At 38.2% G+C, this 23,974-nt stretch overlaps 1 protein-coding gene across 2 annotated transcripts in view; it reads left to right on the top strand.

Moving 5' to 3' along the window:
• The first annotated feature begins 21,112 nt into the window (after nt 1–21,112).
• LOC145677526 (insulin-like peptide receptor) overlaps nt 21,113–23,974 on the top strand; it is a 495,629-nt gene continuing 492,767 nt past the window's right edge. Inside the window, exon 1 of one of the 2 annotated variants that reach the window (XM_081747998.1) lies at nt 21,113–22,133. In XM_081747998.1, coding sequence (XP_081604124.1) covers nt 21,560–22,133 — 574 coding nt within the window. In that variant the 5' untranslated portion in view covers nt 21,113–21,559. The remainder of the gene's footprint in view (nt 22,134–23,974) is intronic. The other variant, XM_081748005.1, reaches the window with a different exon arrangement.

Below are 23,974 nucleotides of genomic sequence, written 5' to 3'. Positions count from 1 at the left end.
GGGCGCTTTATAGATTTTTTTCTGAATTTTTCTCTCGCTTTGCATTGCAGCAATTGCTACCATTTTTTAAAGTACTATTATAACAAGTTTATTTCATATACATTATCATCGTTTTGTCAGCATTTCGTATTTTAAAAAAGTTTTATGACCTTTCTTCTTCTACGATTAGGGTGGGAATTCCACAAGTGATACCTCGTTGGAATCAGTGTTCGTAAGCTTTCCAACGAGCTATACATAAGGGGGAATTTGTAATTAGGGGGTCCCCTAGGTCCCCAGAGTGAGAGCCTACGATTTCGTTCAAATTCTTGCCAAGTGTATAAAGGTTAAATAGCAAAAATAGATATGAAAACGTGGAGTCAGGTTGGGCCCCCCCAGAAATGCTCTCGGCCCCCCCTGCTTTCGAGTTCTGGCTACGGGCCTGATGAGGTGGTGCCCCCTCATATTGATAGAACAAAGGGAAAGAGCCATCCTCTAATGCGACGAACTTCAGGATCTCCTCTTCAAGCATGTTACGGTAGGTAATTGCATTTAAATTGCCCTCGATGAAGAATGGGCCCACCAAATTATCACTTTATTAAAGCCAACGACCCAAGAATCGTTGTACCAGTGTAGATTGTTTTCACACCAATATCGGTGATTTTGCTTGTTCACCTCGCCCGACACGAAAAAATTGGCCTAGTCCAAGAAGAGCACGTCATATGCGAATCAAGGATTCTCTCTGATTTGTTCCGCGGCCCACTCACAAAATCGACTCGGCGGTCTGGACCATCCTCGGTTAGATATTGGAATAGCTGTATCTTGTATGGGGGTCAATCCATACGAAATGGTCCAGAGCAGGTTGCTCGACCATCTCCGAAGATTATAAAAAAATCAGTGTGATGAACCTTATGTATGAAAACGTCAATAACACTATTCACGTTGTCGTATGTACAAGTGTTCCCGAAAGGTGGTCATCTTTGTTGTCGGTGGAGTGCCAATTTTTGCATTTGCAAGCGTGTACGAAAACTACAGTTGCTCAGGACGTACGAATTAGACGAACACCAAACAAAAACAAATGTTTACAGGAGAGACTGAGGTATAGGAGAATATATACTCTTGCTTCTAAATAAATATGCAAAGTAGCATACCAATATATGAAATCACCAGAAAAACTACAGAAAATTACACTTTTAAAGGGTTGTATTTTGGAATGGCATAAAGTGGGGGGTTCATAACTTTTGTGCTAAATACTATTGCATATAAAGAGTCTGCAGTAATATCTACAGCTATAATACTATTGGCACCGTAGATTTATGGGGGTCCGACAGTTGAAGTTGTGGTTTTGGTGCCATTTTTGGGGTATAATATCTCAGGAGGGCAAAGTGCTAAAAATTGCTGCTTACAAGGGAACCTTCCGAAAATGATAGTTGCAGTAAAAGATTTGACCTATGTTAATTGAGAGAGCTGTAACAGAGATGTTCATTCCCAAAAAATTAGCTGCCCATAGCAATAGGTTCAAGAAATATAAGGGGTGGAAGTTCGGGAAACAGCAAGGTTGGACAAGGGGGAAAAAGTGCAAATTCCGCAAAAAAAAAAAAAAAAAAAAAAAAAAGGGGGCACGGCAAAATACAATGCTGACAAGTGATGTATAGAAAGAGACTTGCCATAATAGGAAACATATGAAGGGCACAGTGGGGTTAACAGTGTTGCCAATTGCAATGAAAAGTACATGTTTTGCAAAGAGCACTATATGAAGTGAGTGCAATATTCAGTGTCAACCTGTCATATAGAACATAAGATATGGCGTGTATAATCAGTGGTACAATCTAACAAAAGAGAACACAATAAACAGAAGTACGAAAAATACGGAAAAGGCGAAGTTGGCCATAATGCGCCACATTTGATCACGAGCTGTGCATATTAGAATGAACAAAACAAGAAAGCACCAACTATGCAGGAAACCGACGTACCTAGAGCCGAAAATAAAAACGAGTTCCAAAGTTGGCAACACTGGCCATGAACATCCAGACAAGTCTAATATAGTTAGGCCACTCGCTTGACAAAAAGAAAATTCCGGCAACAGGCATTAGCCTTTGCATCATTTGTACATGCTCGTCTACATTGTACGTACAATTGTTCGATGAGACAATGGTCCAACAGAAGATACATTTGCAGTGAGCACAGCGGAATACTGCCAATCCGTCACACATGGTACAATGATCGCCTGGGAATGTCTCGAAACAGTACTCTAGAGGTGTCGGAACCTTTGGTGGTCTTTCTATCACATATCCACACATGTAGAAAGCAAACATAATCAAAGGCTTTATCTGCTGTGTGTTGCTGTCTGCAGTACTATCACCGCCTATATGATATATCCAGCCAGAGTGTCCCACCTAACTCTGCGACTGAAATAGTTTCAAAGCGAAAAAAAAAAAAAAAAAATGTGACACATCCAGTTGTGCAGGAATGTACTCATGTCAGCGGGAGACAAACTTCTGTGAGACGCAAGTGCTTCCAAGTCCCCCATCATAGGGTCCCAGGGGCCAACTTCAAAAATTCAAATAGCACGATCGGTCGAGTTATATTTATTTCGATGAATCTTGGAATATTCAACAACGCATATCAGAAATATTTACTATATGGGATTTCAAAATGGCCGCCAAAAGTATCTGCTCGGTGACAAGAACAACGTGCATTTTTGGCGGCCATTTTGAAACACGTGCTTCATATGGCAAATGTTTTTTATAGGCGGTGTTGTATCTATCCAGAGAAATATCATCCGCCCCTTGTTCCCATTTGAAATGTTGCGGTTGACCACTCGAGCCTTATGATGGGGGCCCTGGGGGACTTGCTTCTTACAAAGTTTTCTTGTCCCTCGACATGAGTACATTCCTGTGCGATTGGATTTGCAACATCTCTTTTCGCTTCGCAGCAATTTGAGATCACAATGTTCGATGCCATGTTAAGACACAACACATATTTGTGGCGGCCATTTTGAAAAACACGCTTCATATAGCAAATGTTTCCTATAGGTGTAGTTGCACATTCCATGATCTATCGAGAGAGGTACCACTCGGTCCCTGTTGCCATTTGAAATTTTGAAGTTGGCTCCTGGGGCCCTATGATGGGGATCCTGGGTGCACTTGCTTCTCACAGACTTTTATCACCCCCTGACATTGGTACATTCCTGCACAACTGGATCCGTCACATTTTTGTTCGTTTCGCAAATCTTTCAGATCACAAAGTTTGGTGGGACACCTTGTATATTCCCACATACGACCCAACCATAACATAATGTTCACTACTTCTATTATCGGTTGTTGGCTCAACCCAAGCATTTCATGTTCCCCGGCTTGACATTGATGCATTCCCCGGCTCAATCACTTTAGCATTGATGCATTTCGAGTGATGCCTGTTGCCGGAATTTTCTTTTTGTGAAGCGAGTGGCCTAACTATATTAGACTTGTCTGGATGTTCATGGCCAGTGTTGCCAACTTCGGAACTCGGTTTTCTTTTCGACTCTAGGTACGTCGGTTTCCTGCGGTCGGTTCAGTGCTTTCTTGTTTTGTTCATTCTGATATGCACAGCTCGTGATCAAATGTGGCGCATTATGGCCATCTTCGCCTTTTCCGTATTTTTTGTACTTCTGTTTATTGGGTTCTCTTTTGTTAGATTGTACCACTGATTATACACGCCATATCTTATGTTCTATATGACAGGTTGACACTGAATATTGCACTCACTTCATATAGTGCTCTTTGCAAAACATGTACTTTTCATTGCAATTGGCAACACTGTTAACCCCACTGTGGCCTTCATATGTTTCCTATTGTGGCAAGTCTCTTTCCATGCATAACTTGTCAGCATTGTATTTTGCCGTGCCCCCTTTTTTTTTGCGGAATTTGCACTTTCCCCCCCTTGTCCAACCTTGCTGTTTCCCGAACTTCCACCCCTTATATTTCTTGAACCTATTGCTACGGGCAGCTATTTTTTTGGGAATGCTCATCTCTGTTACAGCTCTTTCAATTGGCATAGATCACATCTTTTACTGCAACTATCATTTTCGGAAGGTTCCCTTGTTAGGCTACAAAGTAATTCTGTATGTGAATAAATAATTGAAAAAAAATCGTGACATATTACGTGGAGAAAAAAGTAAGGACATGGCAAAAAAACGCGAAGAAAGCACGTGCATGATGACGGTCGTAGCCCGGGAAAATTTAAATGTTTGGATATGTTTCGTGCTAGATCTAAAAAAAAAAAAAAAAAAAAAAAAAAAACCTACACATGGTGCAGCAATTAGGCCGTTTTTGTTTGTGTTCAGTAGTGCAAAAAGCTTGCGAGTGGCATTTGTTCTATCTTTCTAGCTACATGATCATTGCCACGTCTATATAGTGAGGGACCATCTTGCACCCACGACAGCCATCGGCGAACTGGACTTCAGTATTAAGGCACAATGTATCAGTAAACAGGGGCCCCAGAAGAAAATTTTCTAGGTGCACCTCCATGGCTGCTATATTGTCTGGTATTTCCGGTATTTAATATACGTAGTTTGCGATATTACGTATACATTTTCATAAGCCAGGGGGAGCCGGGCCCCACCCTGCCCACACCTTCGGGCGCCCATATCAGTAAAGTGTCATTGAAATCCAATCCCAGTTACGAGAGTTAATATGTTCACAAGGTTGCGTTATATAGGATAGATAGATGTAACACAACATTGTGAACACATTAACTTCCGTAACTGGGATTGGATTTCAATGACACTTTTGTAAGGAAATAAATACCATGCTCATTTTCATATTCAATCTTTTTTTCTGCAATAAAATGATATACCTCACTCTTTTTGCAATATAATGGTAACCAACATTTGGAATATCTGTTGAGGCTTCCGAATATACTATGCTTATTGCTTTGCTCTACAGTAACCCACATGCTTCATAGTGTTATTCGCGTTTTCTCGAAAGTGCATAACTGAGGATTACCATTATCTTGCCCACGGGCGTCTCTGGTGGGGGACGAGAAGGACGCGTCCCCTCAATATTTTGTAGTACAAAATATTCAATATTTTATTCTAATTCAATTTATTTACTTACGACAGAATAACATATAAATAATAATAATTATATTTATTTGGAATGTAATATTCAGCCTGTGAAACGATTGTAATAGAGTTCTTGATGTATATCAGGGGTTCCGTGAAGGTAAGCAGAAAAGTAACAAATGGAATCGAATATAACAAACAGGTTGGGCTAGGCACTGCCATTTAAATAACTTCCTTTTATGCCCCCCCCCCCAAATTTTACATGCCAGATACGCCAGTGATCTTGCTCCAAGGGGCTGAATTTTCAAAGATTGTCGAGCAACCATTTTCACCATCTTTGGACAGCTTCAGATAGATTGACCCATGGGTGCCACTTATGCACAGATACGATTCACAGGACGAGATACACTACATTCTTGGACTAGGTGACGATACTACAGGTGGGACTTTTCGCGAATGATGCCAACACAGCAGTGGATGTAGCTTCGTCCGTCGCTGTGCGAGGCCTCCCTGATTTTTGTTTGTTTTCCACCGACTTGGTTTCCTTAAATTTCGCTATAACTTTCCACACTGCCCTATGGGAAATGGGCTCCCGTTCTGGGTGACGAGCGTCAAAATCGCCTGCGATCTGTCTGCTGCTGCGCTCTCCTGAGATCAAACACGATCTCTATCCGCTCATCCCTTGTTAGTGCCATTCCGTGTTCGTCACGTGAAACAAAAGAAATTCGGTTAAAACTTTACAACGGTTGATCGTAGAGCCAAAAACATTTCACCACTGGCTTCCTGGGAAAATTTCAGTCCTACTTGATGTTTCACATGATAGGGTTCCCATTAAAAAAAAAAAAAAAAAAAAGTTCCTGTCATTTCCAGATGGCGGATTTCAAGACTGCGGCCGATAGTGTCATTATGAAAATGAAATTAAATTGTTGAGTTTTACGTCCCACGGTTATGCCGGTTAGGCTAAAGGAGACGGTGATGATGAGAGATGAATGAAATGATGGAATGAAGAAAATGGGAGGAAACGAGAGAACCCCGATAAAACCCACGCACACGGTGTTTGTCCATCACAAAGTTCACTTGGTGGGAGCACGGTTTGAACCCGGGACCCCAAACACCAGAGGTGAACGCTCTACCACTGAGCCACCATACAAATTTCTCGTATGTATTTCCAGGTAACATTATGATGCGACGGAAACGAAACTAATTTGTTTCTTTTTTTAAAAAGTTATCATCAAAATATGCCTAATAAAACAATGCAATACAATAATTATTCAAAGTAATTGTGAATACTGTTTCCACCTTTCATTCATGCCAACGTTCGTTTTCCTATCAGCATCGTCCCATCTTCTGCTTCAGATTCTCTTCAAAACATTTTTTCACGTTTTAAAATTAGATTACTTCTTCATTGCTTGGGCTCTCACAAGTGTTTACAATGGTTGTTAAACGACACATTCACAATATAATATTTAAATACAATAAATGAAATAGAAGCTTATATACTTCTTCACATACACAGTAGTACAACTAAAAATAATACAATGCATAACATCCACGTGTGATTGCCAATTCACGAAGTCAGTAATAGTTTAATTCATTTCTGATTAACCTAATTCAATAATTTCAAAGACGATGCCTGATAATTCTCCACTTCATTAGTTAATAGCTTCCCCAGCAGATCATCTTATTATTTTATTATTGCAGGTAAGCCGAAATGATATCAGGTATGCAGGCAGGGCTCGTTTAAGATATATTTTTCCTTCCAAACTTCCTTTTATGTGCCAAGGCTCGGCAACTACAATTGAAATTTTTCTTCTTCTTCTTTTTTAATTTTCAAAAGCAGTTTTAAGTGCAATAAGGATTCGAAATATCAGGGAAATCAACTCTTCCTCAGTGTCGGCGTTGCTGTTAGGTAGCCAAAAGCGTTCCCTGTTGTAGGCGTCTGTAGTTTGAGTAGAGGCCCTAAATATAATCGCAGAATTCCTTTTATTTAATTACCGTTGAAGCTGCAACACATTTTTTTTTCAGCAAGGTCTCTTTGGCGTTCTGACTTCGGTAAATCGTCTGTGCTGCCGTTGAGAAAGATTCGCTCCAACTCGGTCTCTGGTATGTCCTGAAGGATGTTATACTCGGATAATTCGCTTCGAACACCGTCTTCGTCATTGAAGCAGCAACACAACAACTTTCTCCACCAAGATCTCTTTGGCGTTTTTGAATCTGCTAAACTAGCTGTGCTGCCATTGAGAAAGATTCGCTCCAACTCAGACTCTGATATGTCTTCAAGGACGTAATGATCAGATAATTCGCTTCGAGCATCATCATCAGATGCGAGTGTGGTGCAAGAATTGTGCGTATGTATACCGGTACCTTTAAACAACTCTTCTTGCAAATCGAATATATTAAGTTCTTCCTTGTCTTTTTCTGAATTAAGGCTACAAGAGAGATTTGATGAATCATTGCTTTCGCTGTCGAGGGAATTCAGGTATTCAGGGAATTGCAATGATGGATCCTTGTGAATCTCCCTAAAGACGCGTAGATCAGTCCTTACACTCACATAAGGAAGCAGTTCTTTCAGACGCCTTTCTTCAAGTGAATACCAAAAGACAGCGAATCCTTGTAAAGTGTAAATGACAGCTGTTCCTACTACTTCTTCATCGAATCTATATGTATATACCAGATTTCCATTGGTATCACGACTCTGGTGCTCTCGACACCTTCGCTCGCAACTTATTGTAGACAAAGGATCATCTATAAAGGGAAACTTCTGCTCATATTTCTGAAGGAAAGAGGTATTTTCCCATTTTTCCCACTTTCCACAACAGGTCTTATTTTTGCGCTTAAAGAGCATTTTGTCGCTTTTAAAGAGCAAAGTATCAACACGTGTTATCTTCAAATCCTTCTTCGCTGCACTGAATTTTCCAGCTCTTAGTAACGATAACAGTGAGTTCAAGAATAGAAACTTTTAATTCGATTAACAATGATTTACAATAATTTATATTAAGCATGATATAGAGAATAAACTAACAATAACTATCAATAGTAATTTACTTACATTACGAAATATAGCTGGGCAAGCGAAGGGGGTCAGAAGCTCCGCAGGGCTCGTTTTGTTCTACCTTGACCCCGTGATAATACATCAAACTCGGGTGGTAAAACTTCAATGTAAATCTAACTTCACCTGTTTCCTTGTGACCAATTTAAAACAGTTGCGTAGGGTAGCGCGTGAAAAAAAAAAGTTCCGAGGCATATTTGGGGATCCCAAGCGTTTCAGATATCCTCTGATCTTATTGGTCGATACAGATAGGACATAAAGAGTCACGACTAGAGAACGGATTTTAAGGTGCAGCACCTTTTCTAAAAATGTAGTTGTTAGGCCTCTTTCACATTATCCGGCGATTTGCCGGATCCGTTTCCGGCTGTTTGCCGGATCCGGTTTCGACCCCTTTCATATTATCCGGCGTTTTGCCGTGGATGAAAAATATGCGAGCAAGGTTGCTGTGCAACTGAAGAAACAAAACTCTGTGACTCTTGTGTTGTGGTGGTTGTAATGGACAGACGCAAAATGTGTTTTCTACTCGCCTTGTTAAGACACAGACAGAAAAAAAAAACGTAGAGACACATATGGATTCACCCTTTTTTAGAGAAGCGGTATCTTGAAGGAGATTTTTCTATACTGTTTCCACAATTAAGGGAAGGCGAAGGAAAATTCTTTAATTACTTTCGTATGTCTATCGCATCAACTATTGTCATTCATTAGTTTTGTTAACGTGGCTGCAGTGGACAAATGCAAAATAATATACATTTTATTCGCTTTGTTACAAGGCCCTTAGCCAGCCCAAAAATTTAGAGGGAGCCCGGTAGAAGTTAGGGGGGCCCGACCCAATCATAGTATACTTCATCACCATATTATAGTTCATTTGCAAGCCTACCGTGAAACTTCTACGGGGCCAGCCAAAGTTTAGGGGGCCCGGTCCTCCTAGCCCCCCGTGGATACGGGCCTGTTACCGAAATGAGAGAACATGCCACATACAGAAAAGATGTACGCTTTTTATTAGAGAAGCGGTATTTTGGAAGACTTTTTCTATACTGTTTCCACAATTGATAAACTTGGGCAAAATAGCGGCCCGGTTCTGGATATTTAAAATACAGTTCCGGTATTCAATTGTTGGGACTGAGAAAATCAGGCTAAAGTCCTCTCGGGATACTCAACCGTTGAGGTCTATCCGAGAATCTCAAGCCAACATTCAGCCACTGACCCCAAGACTGGTCTGTTGGCATTATTATTGCTATTACTAGCTGTTATCCCCGTTCTTCGCACGGGTCAGATAAAATATCAATGTAAACAAACTGAACAATGAGAGAAGAATTAAGAAACATTTCTAAAATTAGATACATTTTGTGTGAATATATATCCAACAACGTACGTGTTTTCATTGGGAAGGCCGATGGGGGCTGAACTTGAACGTAAATACTATCGGGAGTATCAATATACATCTGAGCGACCTCGATAAATATGAATTCGACACAAATATTGGTCATTTTCTACTACTTTTACATGTCCCGGTAAACGCCCCCTGAGATCCCTCCCTGGTTCGAATTGTGAAAAAATCGCCTCTGGTCTTCAGCCGATACCGCAAAAACTATGAATGTGACACTAACATCTGTCACTTTCTACTACTTTTACGTAGAAAGTAAACGCCTCTGTGATCCTCTGGTTCCAATTTTGAAAAAACAACGCCTCTGGCTCCCAGTCGACGGGGGCTGTATTTGGAAGTCAACGCCTTGAGAGTATCGCCACTCATCTCAGCGACAGCGAAAACTATTGATTTGACACTAATATCGGTCATTTTCGATTATTTTTACATGTCTCGCAATTCTCCACCCCGGTGACTCCCGGCCCGCATACAATGGTGGCTGAATTTGAAAATCATCTCTAATGAAAGTATCACCATTTATCTCAGACCGCGAAAACTGTGAATTTCACACTAATATCGGTCATTGTGGATTATTTTTTACATGTCTCGGTGATCTCCTGGCTCAAGTTCCTTAGCTGATGGGGACTAAATGTGAAAGTAAACGCTATCTTGAGCTTCACCATTGAGCTCAGTGGCCCCGAAAGCTATGGATTTGACATTAATATCGGTCATTTTCGATTATTTTTACATGTCTCGAAATTCCTCCCCCCCTCATGTGATCCCCGGCCCGCATACAAATGGTGGCTGAAGTCATCGCTAATGGTAGTGTTACCATTGATCTCAGCGACCGCGAAAACTATGGATTTGACACTAATATCGGTCATTTTCTACTACTTTTACATGTCCTGCTAAACGCCCCCCTGAGACCTCCTGGTTCGAATTTTGAAAAAAAACGCATCGGTTTGATCTGGAGCCTGGACCAAGGTACCCGTGACCAAATTTTGGTAACTTTCGGTCCACTCGTATGGTCCCTAGGCCGCACAAAGACAGACAGACACATAAACTCTTTATTTTATTTATATTAGATTATTATTATTATTATTATTATTATTATTATTATTATTATTATTATTATTATTATTATTATACTATTTCGGGTTTATACTTTTGTTTTAAGCGTTCCGACTATTGACTCAAGTCTCTTTAAAGCACTGCTCTAGTCTCTGAATTCAGAGGACTATTCAAGAAATTACAGCCAGATAATTATAAAATATATAAAGTAGGTATATTTATCAAATATCACATCATGAATTCTCTCTTGCTTTGCGTAGCAAAATAGTACATAAATATATAGCAAAAGACTGTATTCCTGAAATATTTGATAGTGTATATTTCAATTTTGGGTCACCACAAATTTATAGAAGGTCATTTGTCCAGTGCTACACGGACATCTCCTAATCTTCTATTACATAGAAAAATAATAATTTATATTGATTTCGACACTTGGGTAGTATTGGCCGTTTTCAATTAATTTTACATGTCATCTTTCCCCATATGTTGTATATACAGGTTTGGTTAATTACTTCAGATGTACTGGGCTAGAACATAGCCACATACACAAACACACTCCACATAACACACAAACCACACGCTCCCATATTATAGCAGCCACTTTCTGCTCTTTCCTGGCAACACTTGCTTCCTCCCCCAATACCCATCCGGTAGTTTGCCGCGTATATGTGAAGAGCGTCATTGCTTGTAATGTCCCGCTTGGCTATACACGGCGATTTGCCGCGCCGGATTCTAGCAGGGAGATCCGGCTGTTTTTGCTCGCCGGATGAATGTCCGGCGACCGCCGCACATTTGTGAAGAGCTTCATTGCTTGCAATGTCTTTCTACCTCGTCCGGCAATTCGCCGGAACCGAATCCGGCAAATCACCGGATAATGTGAAAGGGACATTAAACAACCAAAGTTCAAAACAGTGTTGGGAAGTAATGTAACGCAAGTAACGCGTTACTTTTTCAGTAACGTTTCCTAGTAACGCGTTACATTTTTCCAAAGTAACTGTAACAGTAACGCGTTACAAATTTTTAAGTAACGTACCTAGTTTGCGTTATTTTTTTCGCGTTACATTTCGGATGAGTAACTACAATATATGTATATTATTTTTCGGAAACAAACGTTTCTTTCCTGTAAGTGAATTTCTCGGAATGGAGCAATGGAGCATGAACGATGTCACTGACCGACAGTCAGTCACCGGCACTCAAAGAATCAGATAAGATCATAGTACCACTTGCTGTTTTTGGAAGATGAGGACAGCCTCAGGGAAATCACATGTACTGATTGCAAGCACCTGGAAAGTTTTGTCATAGATTTTGACAAGTCCAATCCATTCACTGAGTGAACTACGAGTGCAATCGTACCGATAGTCTATTTGACTTTGATTGGTGTTGTTTTTATAAAGATGGAGAACGAAAATATTTTACCGTTCGAACATTTGAAAGATACTTTTCTTAAAAGCTGAAGATGATGGTGGACAGAATTTAAAAGTAAAGTGGTGCCCCGGCGGGAAATTTTGTCAACAACTAGGGTACCATAATTAACTATATAGAGTAAGGGGTTAATGTAAATAAACTCTGTTCTGATGAGCAGGCCTACTTTATTACTAGAAAATGGTTTGTAATATTAGAGTTCTTTCAGATCAGTTTGCGGATCCTAGAGTCCCGTGGATTATAGAGTTTGGAACAACTAGCTTTAAAAAGCATGTATCGATTTTAGAATTACTGATAAGTTTTGATTCACCTTCAGTTAATGTGTTCTTATTTTATTAGTTGTAGTGTAATGTTTCTCAATATTCTGTATTTTCAATATTACATAACAACATTATTATTATTATATAATTAGTTTAGCAAAAGAATAATAAGCAATCATTTTTTCTAACGCATATTGGTGGGCAAGAGTCGAGCTAAAACTCGACTCAGATTCAAGTCGAGTTTTGAGTTGAGTCGAAGGTAATATTGTCGAGTCTAGTTCCGAGCCAACTCACTGTTTTCGGCTTCTAGTTTCGAGTTGAGTTGAGTTTGATAAATGGTTCACTCGTTTTAACTCGTTTTGAAATCATGGCCTGATTACACTGGAAAGCGAAAGCCATGAGAAATGTAAGCTAAGCAGTAATATGGAATACTTTTAGTGTTGCTTACGAGAGGGGACACTGCTCGCATCTCTTCTCGTCTCAATATCGAGATCGGCTCGGCTCAACAGAGCCGATAGCTCGAGCCGGCTCTCTTGGGGTGAACCATCGGCTCGAGCTGGCTTGGTTGGGATGAGCCATTTGCTCGGTTCGGCTCATCTGGGCCGAAGGCTCTAGCCGACTCGGTTGGGTGAGCTGTTGATTCGGCTCACTTCTTGGTTCGGGTCGATAGTGAATGAGATGTGAGCCGAGCTGCTCAAGTCGTTGACAATTCTAAACCTGGGCCGAGCAGTTTCGAAGATATTTGGCCAGTGCCCTATAACTTTTAACAATGTTTGACTTGAGGTCGAATACTCAACCTAGACCCTCAACCCAAATTCAGAAGCTCGTGAATAATGTCCTTGATTCCTAGACTTCACGACTACCGAGGTAGGCAATCAACTAGCTTCTTAGTATTCAAATATAAACCGCCTACCTTTCATGTTTAAACACAGTGTTGTTATAATTAATAATAATAATAATAATAATAATAATAATAATAATAATAATAATAATAATAATAATAATAATAATAATAATAATAATAATAATAGTATCATTAATAACCTATATTGTCTATGCAAGATACTTGAAGAGAGTACTCAAACTACACACCAGATTTGCCTCGATTCCACTTGAAACTCGACCCGAATTCGAGTCGAGCTGGAGGAAATTTCTCGAGCCGAGCTCTCCAATCGAGCTCAAAGATGTCTGCTTCTAGTCGAATCGAGTTTCAAAAAAACTCGCCCATCCTAGAGTGAGCAGATTCTAACAAACGAAAAATAGGACACAGGTGTAATAGTATATGGTAGTTTACTGCGTCGGCAATACGCATATCCATATTTCATTTAATGTTAACCTTAAGTTAATCAACATTTTTTGAAAAAGAAGAAGCACTGAACTAAAGTATTCCAGGAATTCAACACAACTCCAAATGCTTTGATGAATGACAAAATGGTTTATTTCTTTATGAACATACAGTGAAAGTTCGTGTTGGGATAAAAAAAAAAAAAAATGATTTTCGAAGCGTGGTATTATTTTAAGAAATGAGAGAAAATTTAGACCGGCACAAGGAAACTTCTGCAGGTGCTTAACTTGATCATCACTAACATAAGTTGAAAAATAAACTTTTCCTACCTTACCGATATCTCAACAAGCCCTTCTCAGTAAAAGCAATGAATGTATTGTAAAAAAAAGAAAAAGTTTGTTGATTATTCTCCATCCCTAGTCTTTTGAGGAGCGTTAAAAACACAGCGGTTCATCATTCAGGAAAAGAGTGCCTTTCATTCAAAATGTGAATAAAGAATGAAACATTAAGATATTGCAAATAAATTAACTCTGGACATTTCGCAGAACATTTAAAAGAAGGATATTTCTCGACTTTATATTCGTCTTCGCAACACGCAGGACAGCTCTTTCGAAAACAGTACTGTACTGCGAAAATCAGTACGTCTGATCACCGTAGCCCATCGTAAAATTTATTTTTAAATCACGGTCATAACTGCTTTTGTAAGATCGAGTTCATCTCTATTTTTGACTGATTTTGAGCCCAATAATCAAATAAAAACTCAAATGTCATACGCACTATACAAGGGCGCCATCGTGAGGGGCTGGGGGCCAGGGTCCCCCAAAGCTCATGTGGATCCCCATGTATTTTTTATGAATATGCATTTTATATGTATTTTTGTTGTTATATGTATTGCTATATGTTTTTTTTATGAATATACGATATTTGGTACAATTTGAATTAAATTTGTCTTAAAATCCTCATATATGCCTTCTTAAACCTTTGTCTGCAACGGAACACACATATGAATGGTCTTCCAAAGTTACAGAGAAATCGGCGCCCTTGACTATACTATATAAAAATCGAACATTTTCTACGAATGATATCGCAGTGGTTCTTTCTTTGATCCTTGATTGATTTTGAGTCCAAGCCATTGTGATGACTATGAAGTATCAAATAATATACGAAGCACAGACACATATTGCACCTAATGCGAATATTTTTTATGAAATTTACCCTAGAAGTGGCCATTTATGACCAAAAAAGTCGGATCTCTTTTTCAGATTTTTTGGAGATTGTTTAGGTGGCGTGCGATAGTGTTTTTGGTATGTAACACGCACTGCAATTTCACAAAACTGCCATTATTTGACTATTTTATGTATTTGGACTTTATAGTCACTTTTTGTTCGCAATGTCGGTATATAACCTTTAGATCCCAATTTCGCTTTGATGTAGCCATCGCGTGCACTGACGCCGAAGAAGCAGCCTCTGGGATGATTTCCACTTCTTGGGTGTGGCGAGATGTCTTACATTTCCGCTAATATATATATATATTTTAAATAGTCATCTACTAAAATACAGTCTACAGTCTTAAAAAATGCAGTCATTTGTAATATTATTGGTCAACGGAGGAAGCATGAAGCCCAATCATTCATGTCATAGTATTGTTCTGCATTAAAATTGATGGTTGATAAAACAAAACGAAGTCTTTTACCTTTTTTTAATCATCTTGCTCTCTTAATTCCTTGCCAACCAAGATTTCTTATTGTCTAAGATTTGGTAGGTTATCAAAGTCAGCAGAAGATTTTCAGGATGGGCGAAGAATGCGTTTTGTTGAATAACCCTATCAATCAGATCTCTCAAGTGGTGCAGGAGAAATCTGGATAAGTGGATGATATTCCAGAAGTCTCGTGCTTCGTCAGTTATTGATGGTTCCTTCTTGATCCCAAACCACACCACTGCGTACATCTTCATTATGTACGTTGCAATAAACTGCAGTTGTTCAGAGGAGTGGGGCATGCTTACATACAGCCGCAGCACTTGGAATACTGTCGTTAATCACTGCGACTGGACAAGTGCTCCGGGTTTATCCCTCGCTAGACTGCGAAGACAAACACCGCTTGAAACAGCTAAACATATATCCAAAAGATGTTGTTGGTCCGTGATTAAATCTGTTATGTATATTTACATAAATCTGTTAACAATAATTACAGTCACATCTAAGGCCAGAAAAAAACTAGCAGTGTTCGCTCGACTTCGCCGTAATTTTTCAAATACTTGCAAAATTCTCTACATGTTTAATATGTGTTCCCATTTGGAATATGGTACTGTGATTTAGAACAATGAAGTCAAATACTTTGCAAATACTATTGAGTTTATTCAGAATAACTTCCTAGCTTGGTTTCGATGGAAGTTCAAGATCTCAAACATATCGCCTATCACCTAAAGACAAAAGATGCAGTTCTTCGGATGTACTAGGCAAACATATGAGTTTGTCTAGTACATCTAAAGAACTGCATCTTTTGTCTTTAGGTGGTGATAGGCGATATGTTTTCGGTCTTAATTTTATTCATAATATTCTTCATTGAGATTTCTTTATTGATGGTTTTGTTTCCATAAGAACTCCATACCGTAACACTAGAAATTTCGTTCCATTTGTCTCTAAACTTCTACCCTGAAATCATGTATTTATAAAAACCATTGATACTACAAATAAATTTTGTTCTCTTCCAGATATTTTCCAAACCTAAATTTGTTAAAGTTTGTTCAGAACTTATTCATTACTAGCAGAATATTCGTTCTTCGCACGGGAAAAATACGTTTCAGTTTGGAGATAAAGAACAATGAAGGTTGAGTTTGAATTTAAACGGCATCCGAAGTGTAATTGCTCATCTCAGTGACCCTCAAAACTATGTAATCGACACTAAAATCGGTCATTATCGATCATTTATATATATATATATATATATCCTCCTCCCCTCCCCAAGTTGCGGGACTAAATTTTGAGTTAAACAGCATCGGAAGTGTAACTGTTCATCTCAGCGACACCAAAAGCTATGAATTTGACACTAATATTGGCCATTTTCGGTCGATTTCAAATATCTCCCCTCTTCCTCCTCCCCTAAATTGCACCGTCAAAATGCAATGATAAAAACCATTCCAGGCCCGAATTTCATCTATGTTGAAAATTTAATCGAGATCGGTTGAGTGGTTAAGTTCTACCGTCAAAATGAGAAAATAAAAACCATCCCAGGGCTGAATCTCATGAATGCAGAAAATTTGTTCGAGATCAGCTGTGTGATTTAAAAGATACGAAGTCACAAACATAATGACTTTCAATTTTACATTTATTTTAGTTTGGTGTCATTTGAGAGTTTTTTTCTTTGTAAGGGTTGTGAATAATAATCTTTTTCTTCTTTTTTCCTTTTTTTTCTAGGTTTAAGGTTTTTTTGTTTCCATGATCGGATACTGCATGATCTTATTTTATCTTAGTTAATATGGGTTCTTATTTATGATCAGTCACGTAGCCAAAGGGTGGGTCCGGGGGTCCGGACCCCCCTTTCTTCGGAACCGGAAATGAGAAAAATTAAGAAAGGATGAAACAAAAAGAAACAAGAAAAAGAAGAATCAACGTTAAAAATATAAAGCTACAGCAAGCGTTTGATTACTCTTTCTTATGTGGAGCTTTGTGTGGAGGAACCGGGAAGGGGAGGTCAAGTTGAAAATGGATATTATTGTAACGGAGAATTCCAAATTTCCTGTAGCTCCATTCTAATCCTATGGATTACAAATGACGATCGATAAACCAGTTCGATCAGATAGACTCTCAGAAGAACTTAAGAAATGCCCACAATCACCAATAATATGAGACTGGCAACATACATTCCAGTTACGTTTATTAAATATTTTTTTTTTAATTTCGCGGCAACCGAATCCATTTTATAGGATGTCTTTACTGCTGAAAGAGATCTCGTTGCTATCCTTGACGGCGTTAAACGAATATAAGAAAAAGAAGAAGAAAGAAGATAAGTAGAACCGAGTTCGAATGACCTCGGAAGATTATGTATGGGTCTTATGAATAAAATTGAGCAAGCTGAGTTTACTTAATTTTGGTCACTCAGCGTCTGAGCAAGGAGTCAGCACTATAGAGATAGCTCTAATTTCGTATGAATTGAACTGAGATATCTCTCACACTTCGGAGTATAATCCCCAAAAATCTTGAGTTAACCTTATTTGCTGACTCAAACTGTGAAGTGAAGGTGTTTCGTGGAAATTGATGTATGCAACAATGAGAGAAAATATACAAGGAGCGCAGAAACACTTTCGAAGTGGACTATAAAACTCTCTATCGCTTTGGTAAAGAAATTATTTCCTAGGCGAATCAAACGAAACTAGAGACGGGCAATTAATAACGAAAGAGTTTTTTTTTTTTTTAATTTTTAAGAACTTAAGTGATCCAGATTTTCAAAGCGGAGTAGGGGAGGACATAACTGTGGACCAGAGTAGTGCGTCTGTCACATTTTCAAAAGTTCTAGAGAAAATAGTAGAGAAGGCCCCCTTGTGGATAAAATTCCCATCAACTCCTGCTGAACAGCAGACAACAATAAATAAGTGGCTCAAACAGTACAATTTTCCGTTTGCTATAGGAGTCATCGATTGCACACATGTGGAAATTAAATATACCGGTACTTTTACTCGAGATTTCTTCATAGTTTGTTATTAAAATACTTGCTAACATTGGGGTCCCTGGTTCGATCCCAGCTCACGCCGTGTGGATTTTGTGGAGGACAAACACCGTGCTCGTGGGTTTTCCCGGGGTTCTCCCGTTTCCTCCCACTTTCTTTATTCCACCATTTCATTCATCTCTCATCATCACCGTCTCCTTTAGCCCTCCGGCATAACCATGGACGTAAAACTTAAAGATTTCATTTCATTTTTTACTTACTAACATATCCTCATTTTATTGTCCTAAGAAACCAATATGGGTATATTTCCAGTAAAAATAGTTTAGATTGACCGAGCCCCTGGTGTAACCACAGTATTTCATGCCACTCCCATATTACGAGATACCGGCTACGTGCCTGTTATGATATTGATATTCCAGTATGTAATCATTTCTAAGTTTATTGTATGTTGATTTTTATGATTTCGACTAATTTACATGTTCAATTTATGTGTTGCAAATATAATTTGCCTGTTGTCAGATATATCCTGTGACATTGTTGTATGGGTTTGGTTGCATATCATGTACTTACTGCTCGAGCCTGTTTACTGCCAAATACATAAATAAAAATAGTTATATTATTATTATTATTATTATTATTATTATTATTATTATTATTATTATTATTATTATTATTATTATTATTATTATTATTATTATTATAAAAGCGTGGATTATCTTCAGAAATTATTCTCTTAGTTTAGGCCTACCACTCTATCGTAGAGGTAAACGATTATAACCATCGAGGGTGTTCAAGTTTATCCCTTTAATTTCAAATCTAGGATTTTGATTCAAATCTGAGCATTCCTGGGCATATTAGAAAAGGATCTACTTTTCTCGTTGGAACATCATGCATTGGAGTCCATCAGATTGGATTTACAATTATTCGTTAAATACGAACAAAATTATAAGGCGGTTTTCGAAAATATCTCCCGAAAAAAAAATCTTTTAAAGCAAACTACGGTACCCCATGTGGCTTTTTTTCATTACAAATAACTTAAAGGGTATTTCTCAACGTTCTGCCTTAGAAATATTATTAGTTACAGTTTGTTGAGCTGAGCGAAGCGAAGCTCTTATACTTGGGTTAGCCGTTTGGTTGTCCGCGAACTCCTCCTAGACCGTTTGGCCGATCTCAACCAAACTTAGCACGCTGATAGAGTATGTCGTGCTGAGTGACAACATAGGTCGAAATCAAAAATCCGATGTACCATCGAGGAATAATGACCGAAAAACGCTTGCATAGACTTAACATGGGGAAAAAGTTTTCACGCGATTTTTTTGTCAACAATTAAAAATGACATTTATTATTGCATAATGGCCAGGAATGATTACGTAGTTTAAGCTCGCTCAGCTCATTTCATTGCAATCGGGTACATCCATTGCATTCCTAGTATAATATATTACCATATATTAGGTGAAATATAAGCATAATAAAAAAAATAAAGAAAAAATCTAAAAATACGAGCCTTGTGATATTTTCATGTTGATTTACCAGATTCTTAATGGAACATTTATTTGTGATTTTTTAAAAGAGTTTTTGATAAAACCGTCCGAGGAAAACTCACCTGCAAGAGTAAAATACCCGTTCTAGATTTTTCAAAGAGAATTATACCACACCATAGGGTTGCTAATGGAATATTAATATGAAATATAACCAAAAATCGTTAGATCTACTTTCGAGAAAATTGCAGTATATATTTTCACCGTTCAGTAAACTACCTTTAATTTTGGTGGTAGTAAGAAAGTTCGAACCCCTCCTGGAGAATGTTATCCAAAGCTTAAATTTAAAATTTGGTGCGGTATGTCGAAGGGTACGGCGTCTAGGCGGTCAAGAAACGCAAATTCGTTGAAGTCCCAAATTCGATGTGTTTTTTTCACTATCACCATACTTTCTTTTCTTCTATCGCTCGAAGGTAAAAATTGCAACCTATATGCTGTTAGAAGTGTTTATTTAATGTTTTCTTTGCAAGACAAGCTATTTGGGCGTTTTAATAGAAAAAGAAAATGTGCTGCATCTAAAACTGCTAGCTCTAATGGTATTTATTATTATTATTATTATTATTATTATTATTATTATTATTATTATTATTATTATTATTATTATTATTATTATTATTATTATGATTATTATTATTATTATTATTATTATTATTATTATTATTTTCACAAAAGGCAAAAGTTTTCAGAACTTCAACTTCATTCCTGAGTATGTGCTGATCTTGTCAGCATATAAAAATTACAATGATTTCTTGTGGAGATTGCGTGCAGAGATGTTTTCTGATTATTTTCTGGGAGAGGGGGATTTCGATGCATAGGCAGTTAAAGTAGTATTGTGGAAATGCTGGTAATTCTTGTTGAGTACGAACAAATATTTACACTGGGGAAGAAGGACATTTCGCACCTACAGGGGAAGATGCATTCACTGAAATCATCACTGACTGCCAGTATTGATTTGAGTTGGTTTTGATTTTAACGTCCCGTTCAGCAGCGAGGCAATATGAGGCGTGGACCTATTGATTAACGTGGAAAATGAACCGCGCCGGGAATCGAATCAAGGTCTCCCACGCCAAATTCGCGTACACTAACCGCTTAGCCACGAAGGAGCTCGACTGCAAGTATTAGAATTACACTAACTCGCAAATAGTTTGCTTCTGTTTGGATTGAATCGCGTTTGAATTTAGAGTTCCGTTTAACAGCGAGGCTATATAAGACGTGCACCTACAGCTTAACGTGGGATCTAAACCACATGAACTCCCGCTGGGAATCAAACTCGAGTCTCCTACGCTAAAGGCGCGTACGCTATCCTCATAGCCACTAGAGAGCTGCGTTTGTGTTTGTGTAGCATTCCCAGTAGTAGTGTGTATATGAACTCAAGGTGATGGGCGGCTTATTGCTGGGAAATCTGTTGTCATAGTAACACAAATAAGTTGCTCATGTGCCGTACAGGTTTATGGATCTTGCCTGTCCTTGCGCTTGCACTTGCATGTGCTGCTATTATCGTTGTAGGTTTTCAGTTACGTCACCTGTACACAAAGCTTCATTCAGCCATCAGTCTTTGCGAGAAGAGGAGACAGTTAGTTTGTTCGAGCAACTGCTTCCGTACGTGAGTGGGAGTTCTCATCGGTGTTTTGCCAGCGTGGCTACCTGCGATGTAGCCGCAGATTAACTTAAATTTATTTTTCAACTTACAGGGATAAAATATATTTTTACAAAACGTAATGAATAGAGCACATATCGATGAAGCTTGTTATCGTATACAACTGCAGAAACAATGCGTGAATTGTTTATATTTGTGTTGCCGGTGTGAATGCTGAAGCTGTGACAGTGAAAATTCTTACAATTCCATTTAATTGAAATTGGAATGTTGATAGAGAGAAAACTTTTGAGATGTCAGAAAAGGCGAGTGCCAAATGTTATTTTGATTCGACTGACGCTAATTACTGTTGCGGACAAACTAACTTATTGGTATTGTTTTATCAAGCATGGAAACATCTTCAGAGATTACATCAACATTTTGAGTTTCTTATGCATTCAAAGTCCAAACTTACTATAATTGCTTGTGAGATATATAGAAGGGAAGCATGTAATTCAACTTACAATTTGCATTTAAGTCACAATACAGAATTCCGACAGCGTGGTTCGTCTACTCTATCATGTAGTAGTAGCATTAGTGATTTAAATAACAGTAATAAGACGAATAATAAAGCAGATTACAGAATCAAACATCCGAACAGTGGAGTTGTGTTGGGTAGTGGTAGTGTCAGTAAAAGTGTTTCTACTTCAGTTGTTGATAGTTGTACCAGAACCAAACGCTTGTATAGTTCAGATAAAATGAGATTTCATGAAACGTGGTTGTGGTGGTTTGCCGTTGTGTACCTTCTATTGTGCTGTTGTGTTTTGGAAACATCGGCGCAAGTTCTACAACCAAAGAATGAAACTTACAATAGTAGTGAGCCAGGAAGTAAGTATAGAATATTATAGTATTTTATTGTAATTAGTAAGATTACTCACAGATTTAGTAAGATTATCGTAAGTATTTGGCCATTCTTCTCGCCTGTACGTTTTCTTTTTAACAACCAAAACAAGCAATCAGATAATTTTGGAAAGTTAGTCATTTAATATTTACAAAATACCAATAATTATCTAACAATTGTTTAGAAATTGCACACAGACATTTGATTACCGTCAATTACGGGCGCGCACCCAGAATTTTTTGTTGGGAAGGGAATTTCAATACTACAAGCCATTACGTCTACGTAGTATTGAACGAGTATTATTCTGTACCCGATAAGTAATTGTAAAATACTTCCACCTGTATTTCCAGAAAAAAAAATGTTAGATTGTTTTTACGTATGAGAAAGAGTACAAATGAAGTATAAAATAAAATGTTTATGCTACATCAATAATTTCCCTGTTAAACGACTATATTTTTATTGAGTTGAGTACCTTTTAACAGCGAGGCTATATGAGACCGGACATACTGATTAACGTAGATTCCGAAACACATGTGCTTTCGCCGGAAATCGATCGCGGGTCTCTCACGCTAAAGACGCGTACGCTAACCGCTTAGCCACGAAGGAGCTCATGTTTTAGTTAAGAAAGTGTACAGATTTATGTTGAGTTAGGAAGCTTTGGGAGGGTCCTGACCCAGTGGATCCCCGGTGGGTACGCTCCTGTTTCTGACTTATAAAAACGTTTTGGATTTTGTATGTAGGTAATAGTCCTGTAAATTTTTCTCGATACTTCATTCCCACTTTTTTTCTTAAATTTAGTAAATAACTTCGGACAACGAGTGATATCAAAAATTTTTAGAAGGTATCCGCCAGACAGTATCCGCTAATAAGTGCAAGACCTTTCGTACTTTGTATAAATTTGGGTTCCAACCAGAGGTAAACGTGTAGGGGAACGCGGGGGATGCCGTCCTCCACTTCAAAAATTGTGCACAGCGTTCCCCCAGTTCCTAAGAAATTACAATGGGCAAAGATAGGCAGGGGGACGGCGTGACGTCATGCCGCTATCTACCGCCCCACTACCTTTTTCAGATTCACTTTTATCCTGGTTCCATCTAGGGGTAAAAGTGAGGGGAAATCCGGGGAACGCCGTTCCCTCACTTACAGTAAATTTCTATGGCGTCTTTCCACTTCCTAAAAAATACAATGGGCAAAGATAGGCATGGGGCCAACGTGACGTCATGCGTCCTCCTTCCTTTTCAGATCCATTTTACCCTTTATTACAATTATGACGTTATAAAGGTCGTACCCAAATTTTTGGTCTATAAAGAAACATATTAGTGTATTTAATAACATTTTGTAGATACTACCCAAGTGACTTGCTACATATTTTATATTCTTTATCGTCTTAAAGTTATTCTTAATATATATATATATATATATATATATATATATATATATATATATATATATATATATATATATATATAAATGTGGGAACGAGCTTAGTAAAAATGCATATAATTAATTGTATATGAACATTAGAATAGTAGATACTACGAATATAAGTTATTCATTGAAATAAATCATTAGAATAATGAATAGCTATTTGAATAACGAATATATATAAACAATTGTTCCAAATCCATGGTATTTAGTATCTCCTCCAAATCCATCGACGGCTCGGAAACCGGTACTGTGACTTATAACCTAACATAACCTAATCAATGACTACATCACAGTTACAAATAACGAACCGTAATCACTACCAAGTGATATGGGCGAGGAACTAAATAATACCTAATTGTTGAAAATGAATATTGGAATATTTGCATAACAGCAGAAGAATTAT

This window comes from Thermobia domestica, chromosome 2 (genome assembly GCF_964235325.1).
Source record: "Thermobia domestica chromosome 2, izTheDome1.hap1.1, whole genome shotgun sequence".
Lineage (NCBI taxonomy): Eukaryota > Metazoa > Arthropoda > Insecta > Zygentoma > Lepismatidae > Thermobia > Thermobia domestica.
The sequence above is the reverse complement of the archived record's forward strand: the minus strand, read 5'-3'. Positions and strand labels throughout refer to the sequence as shown.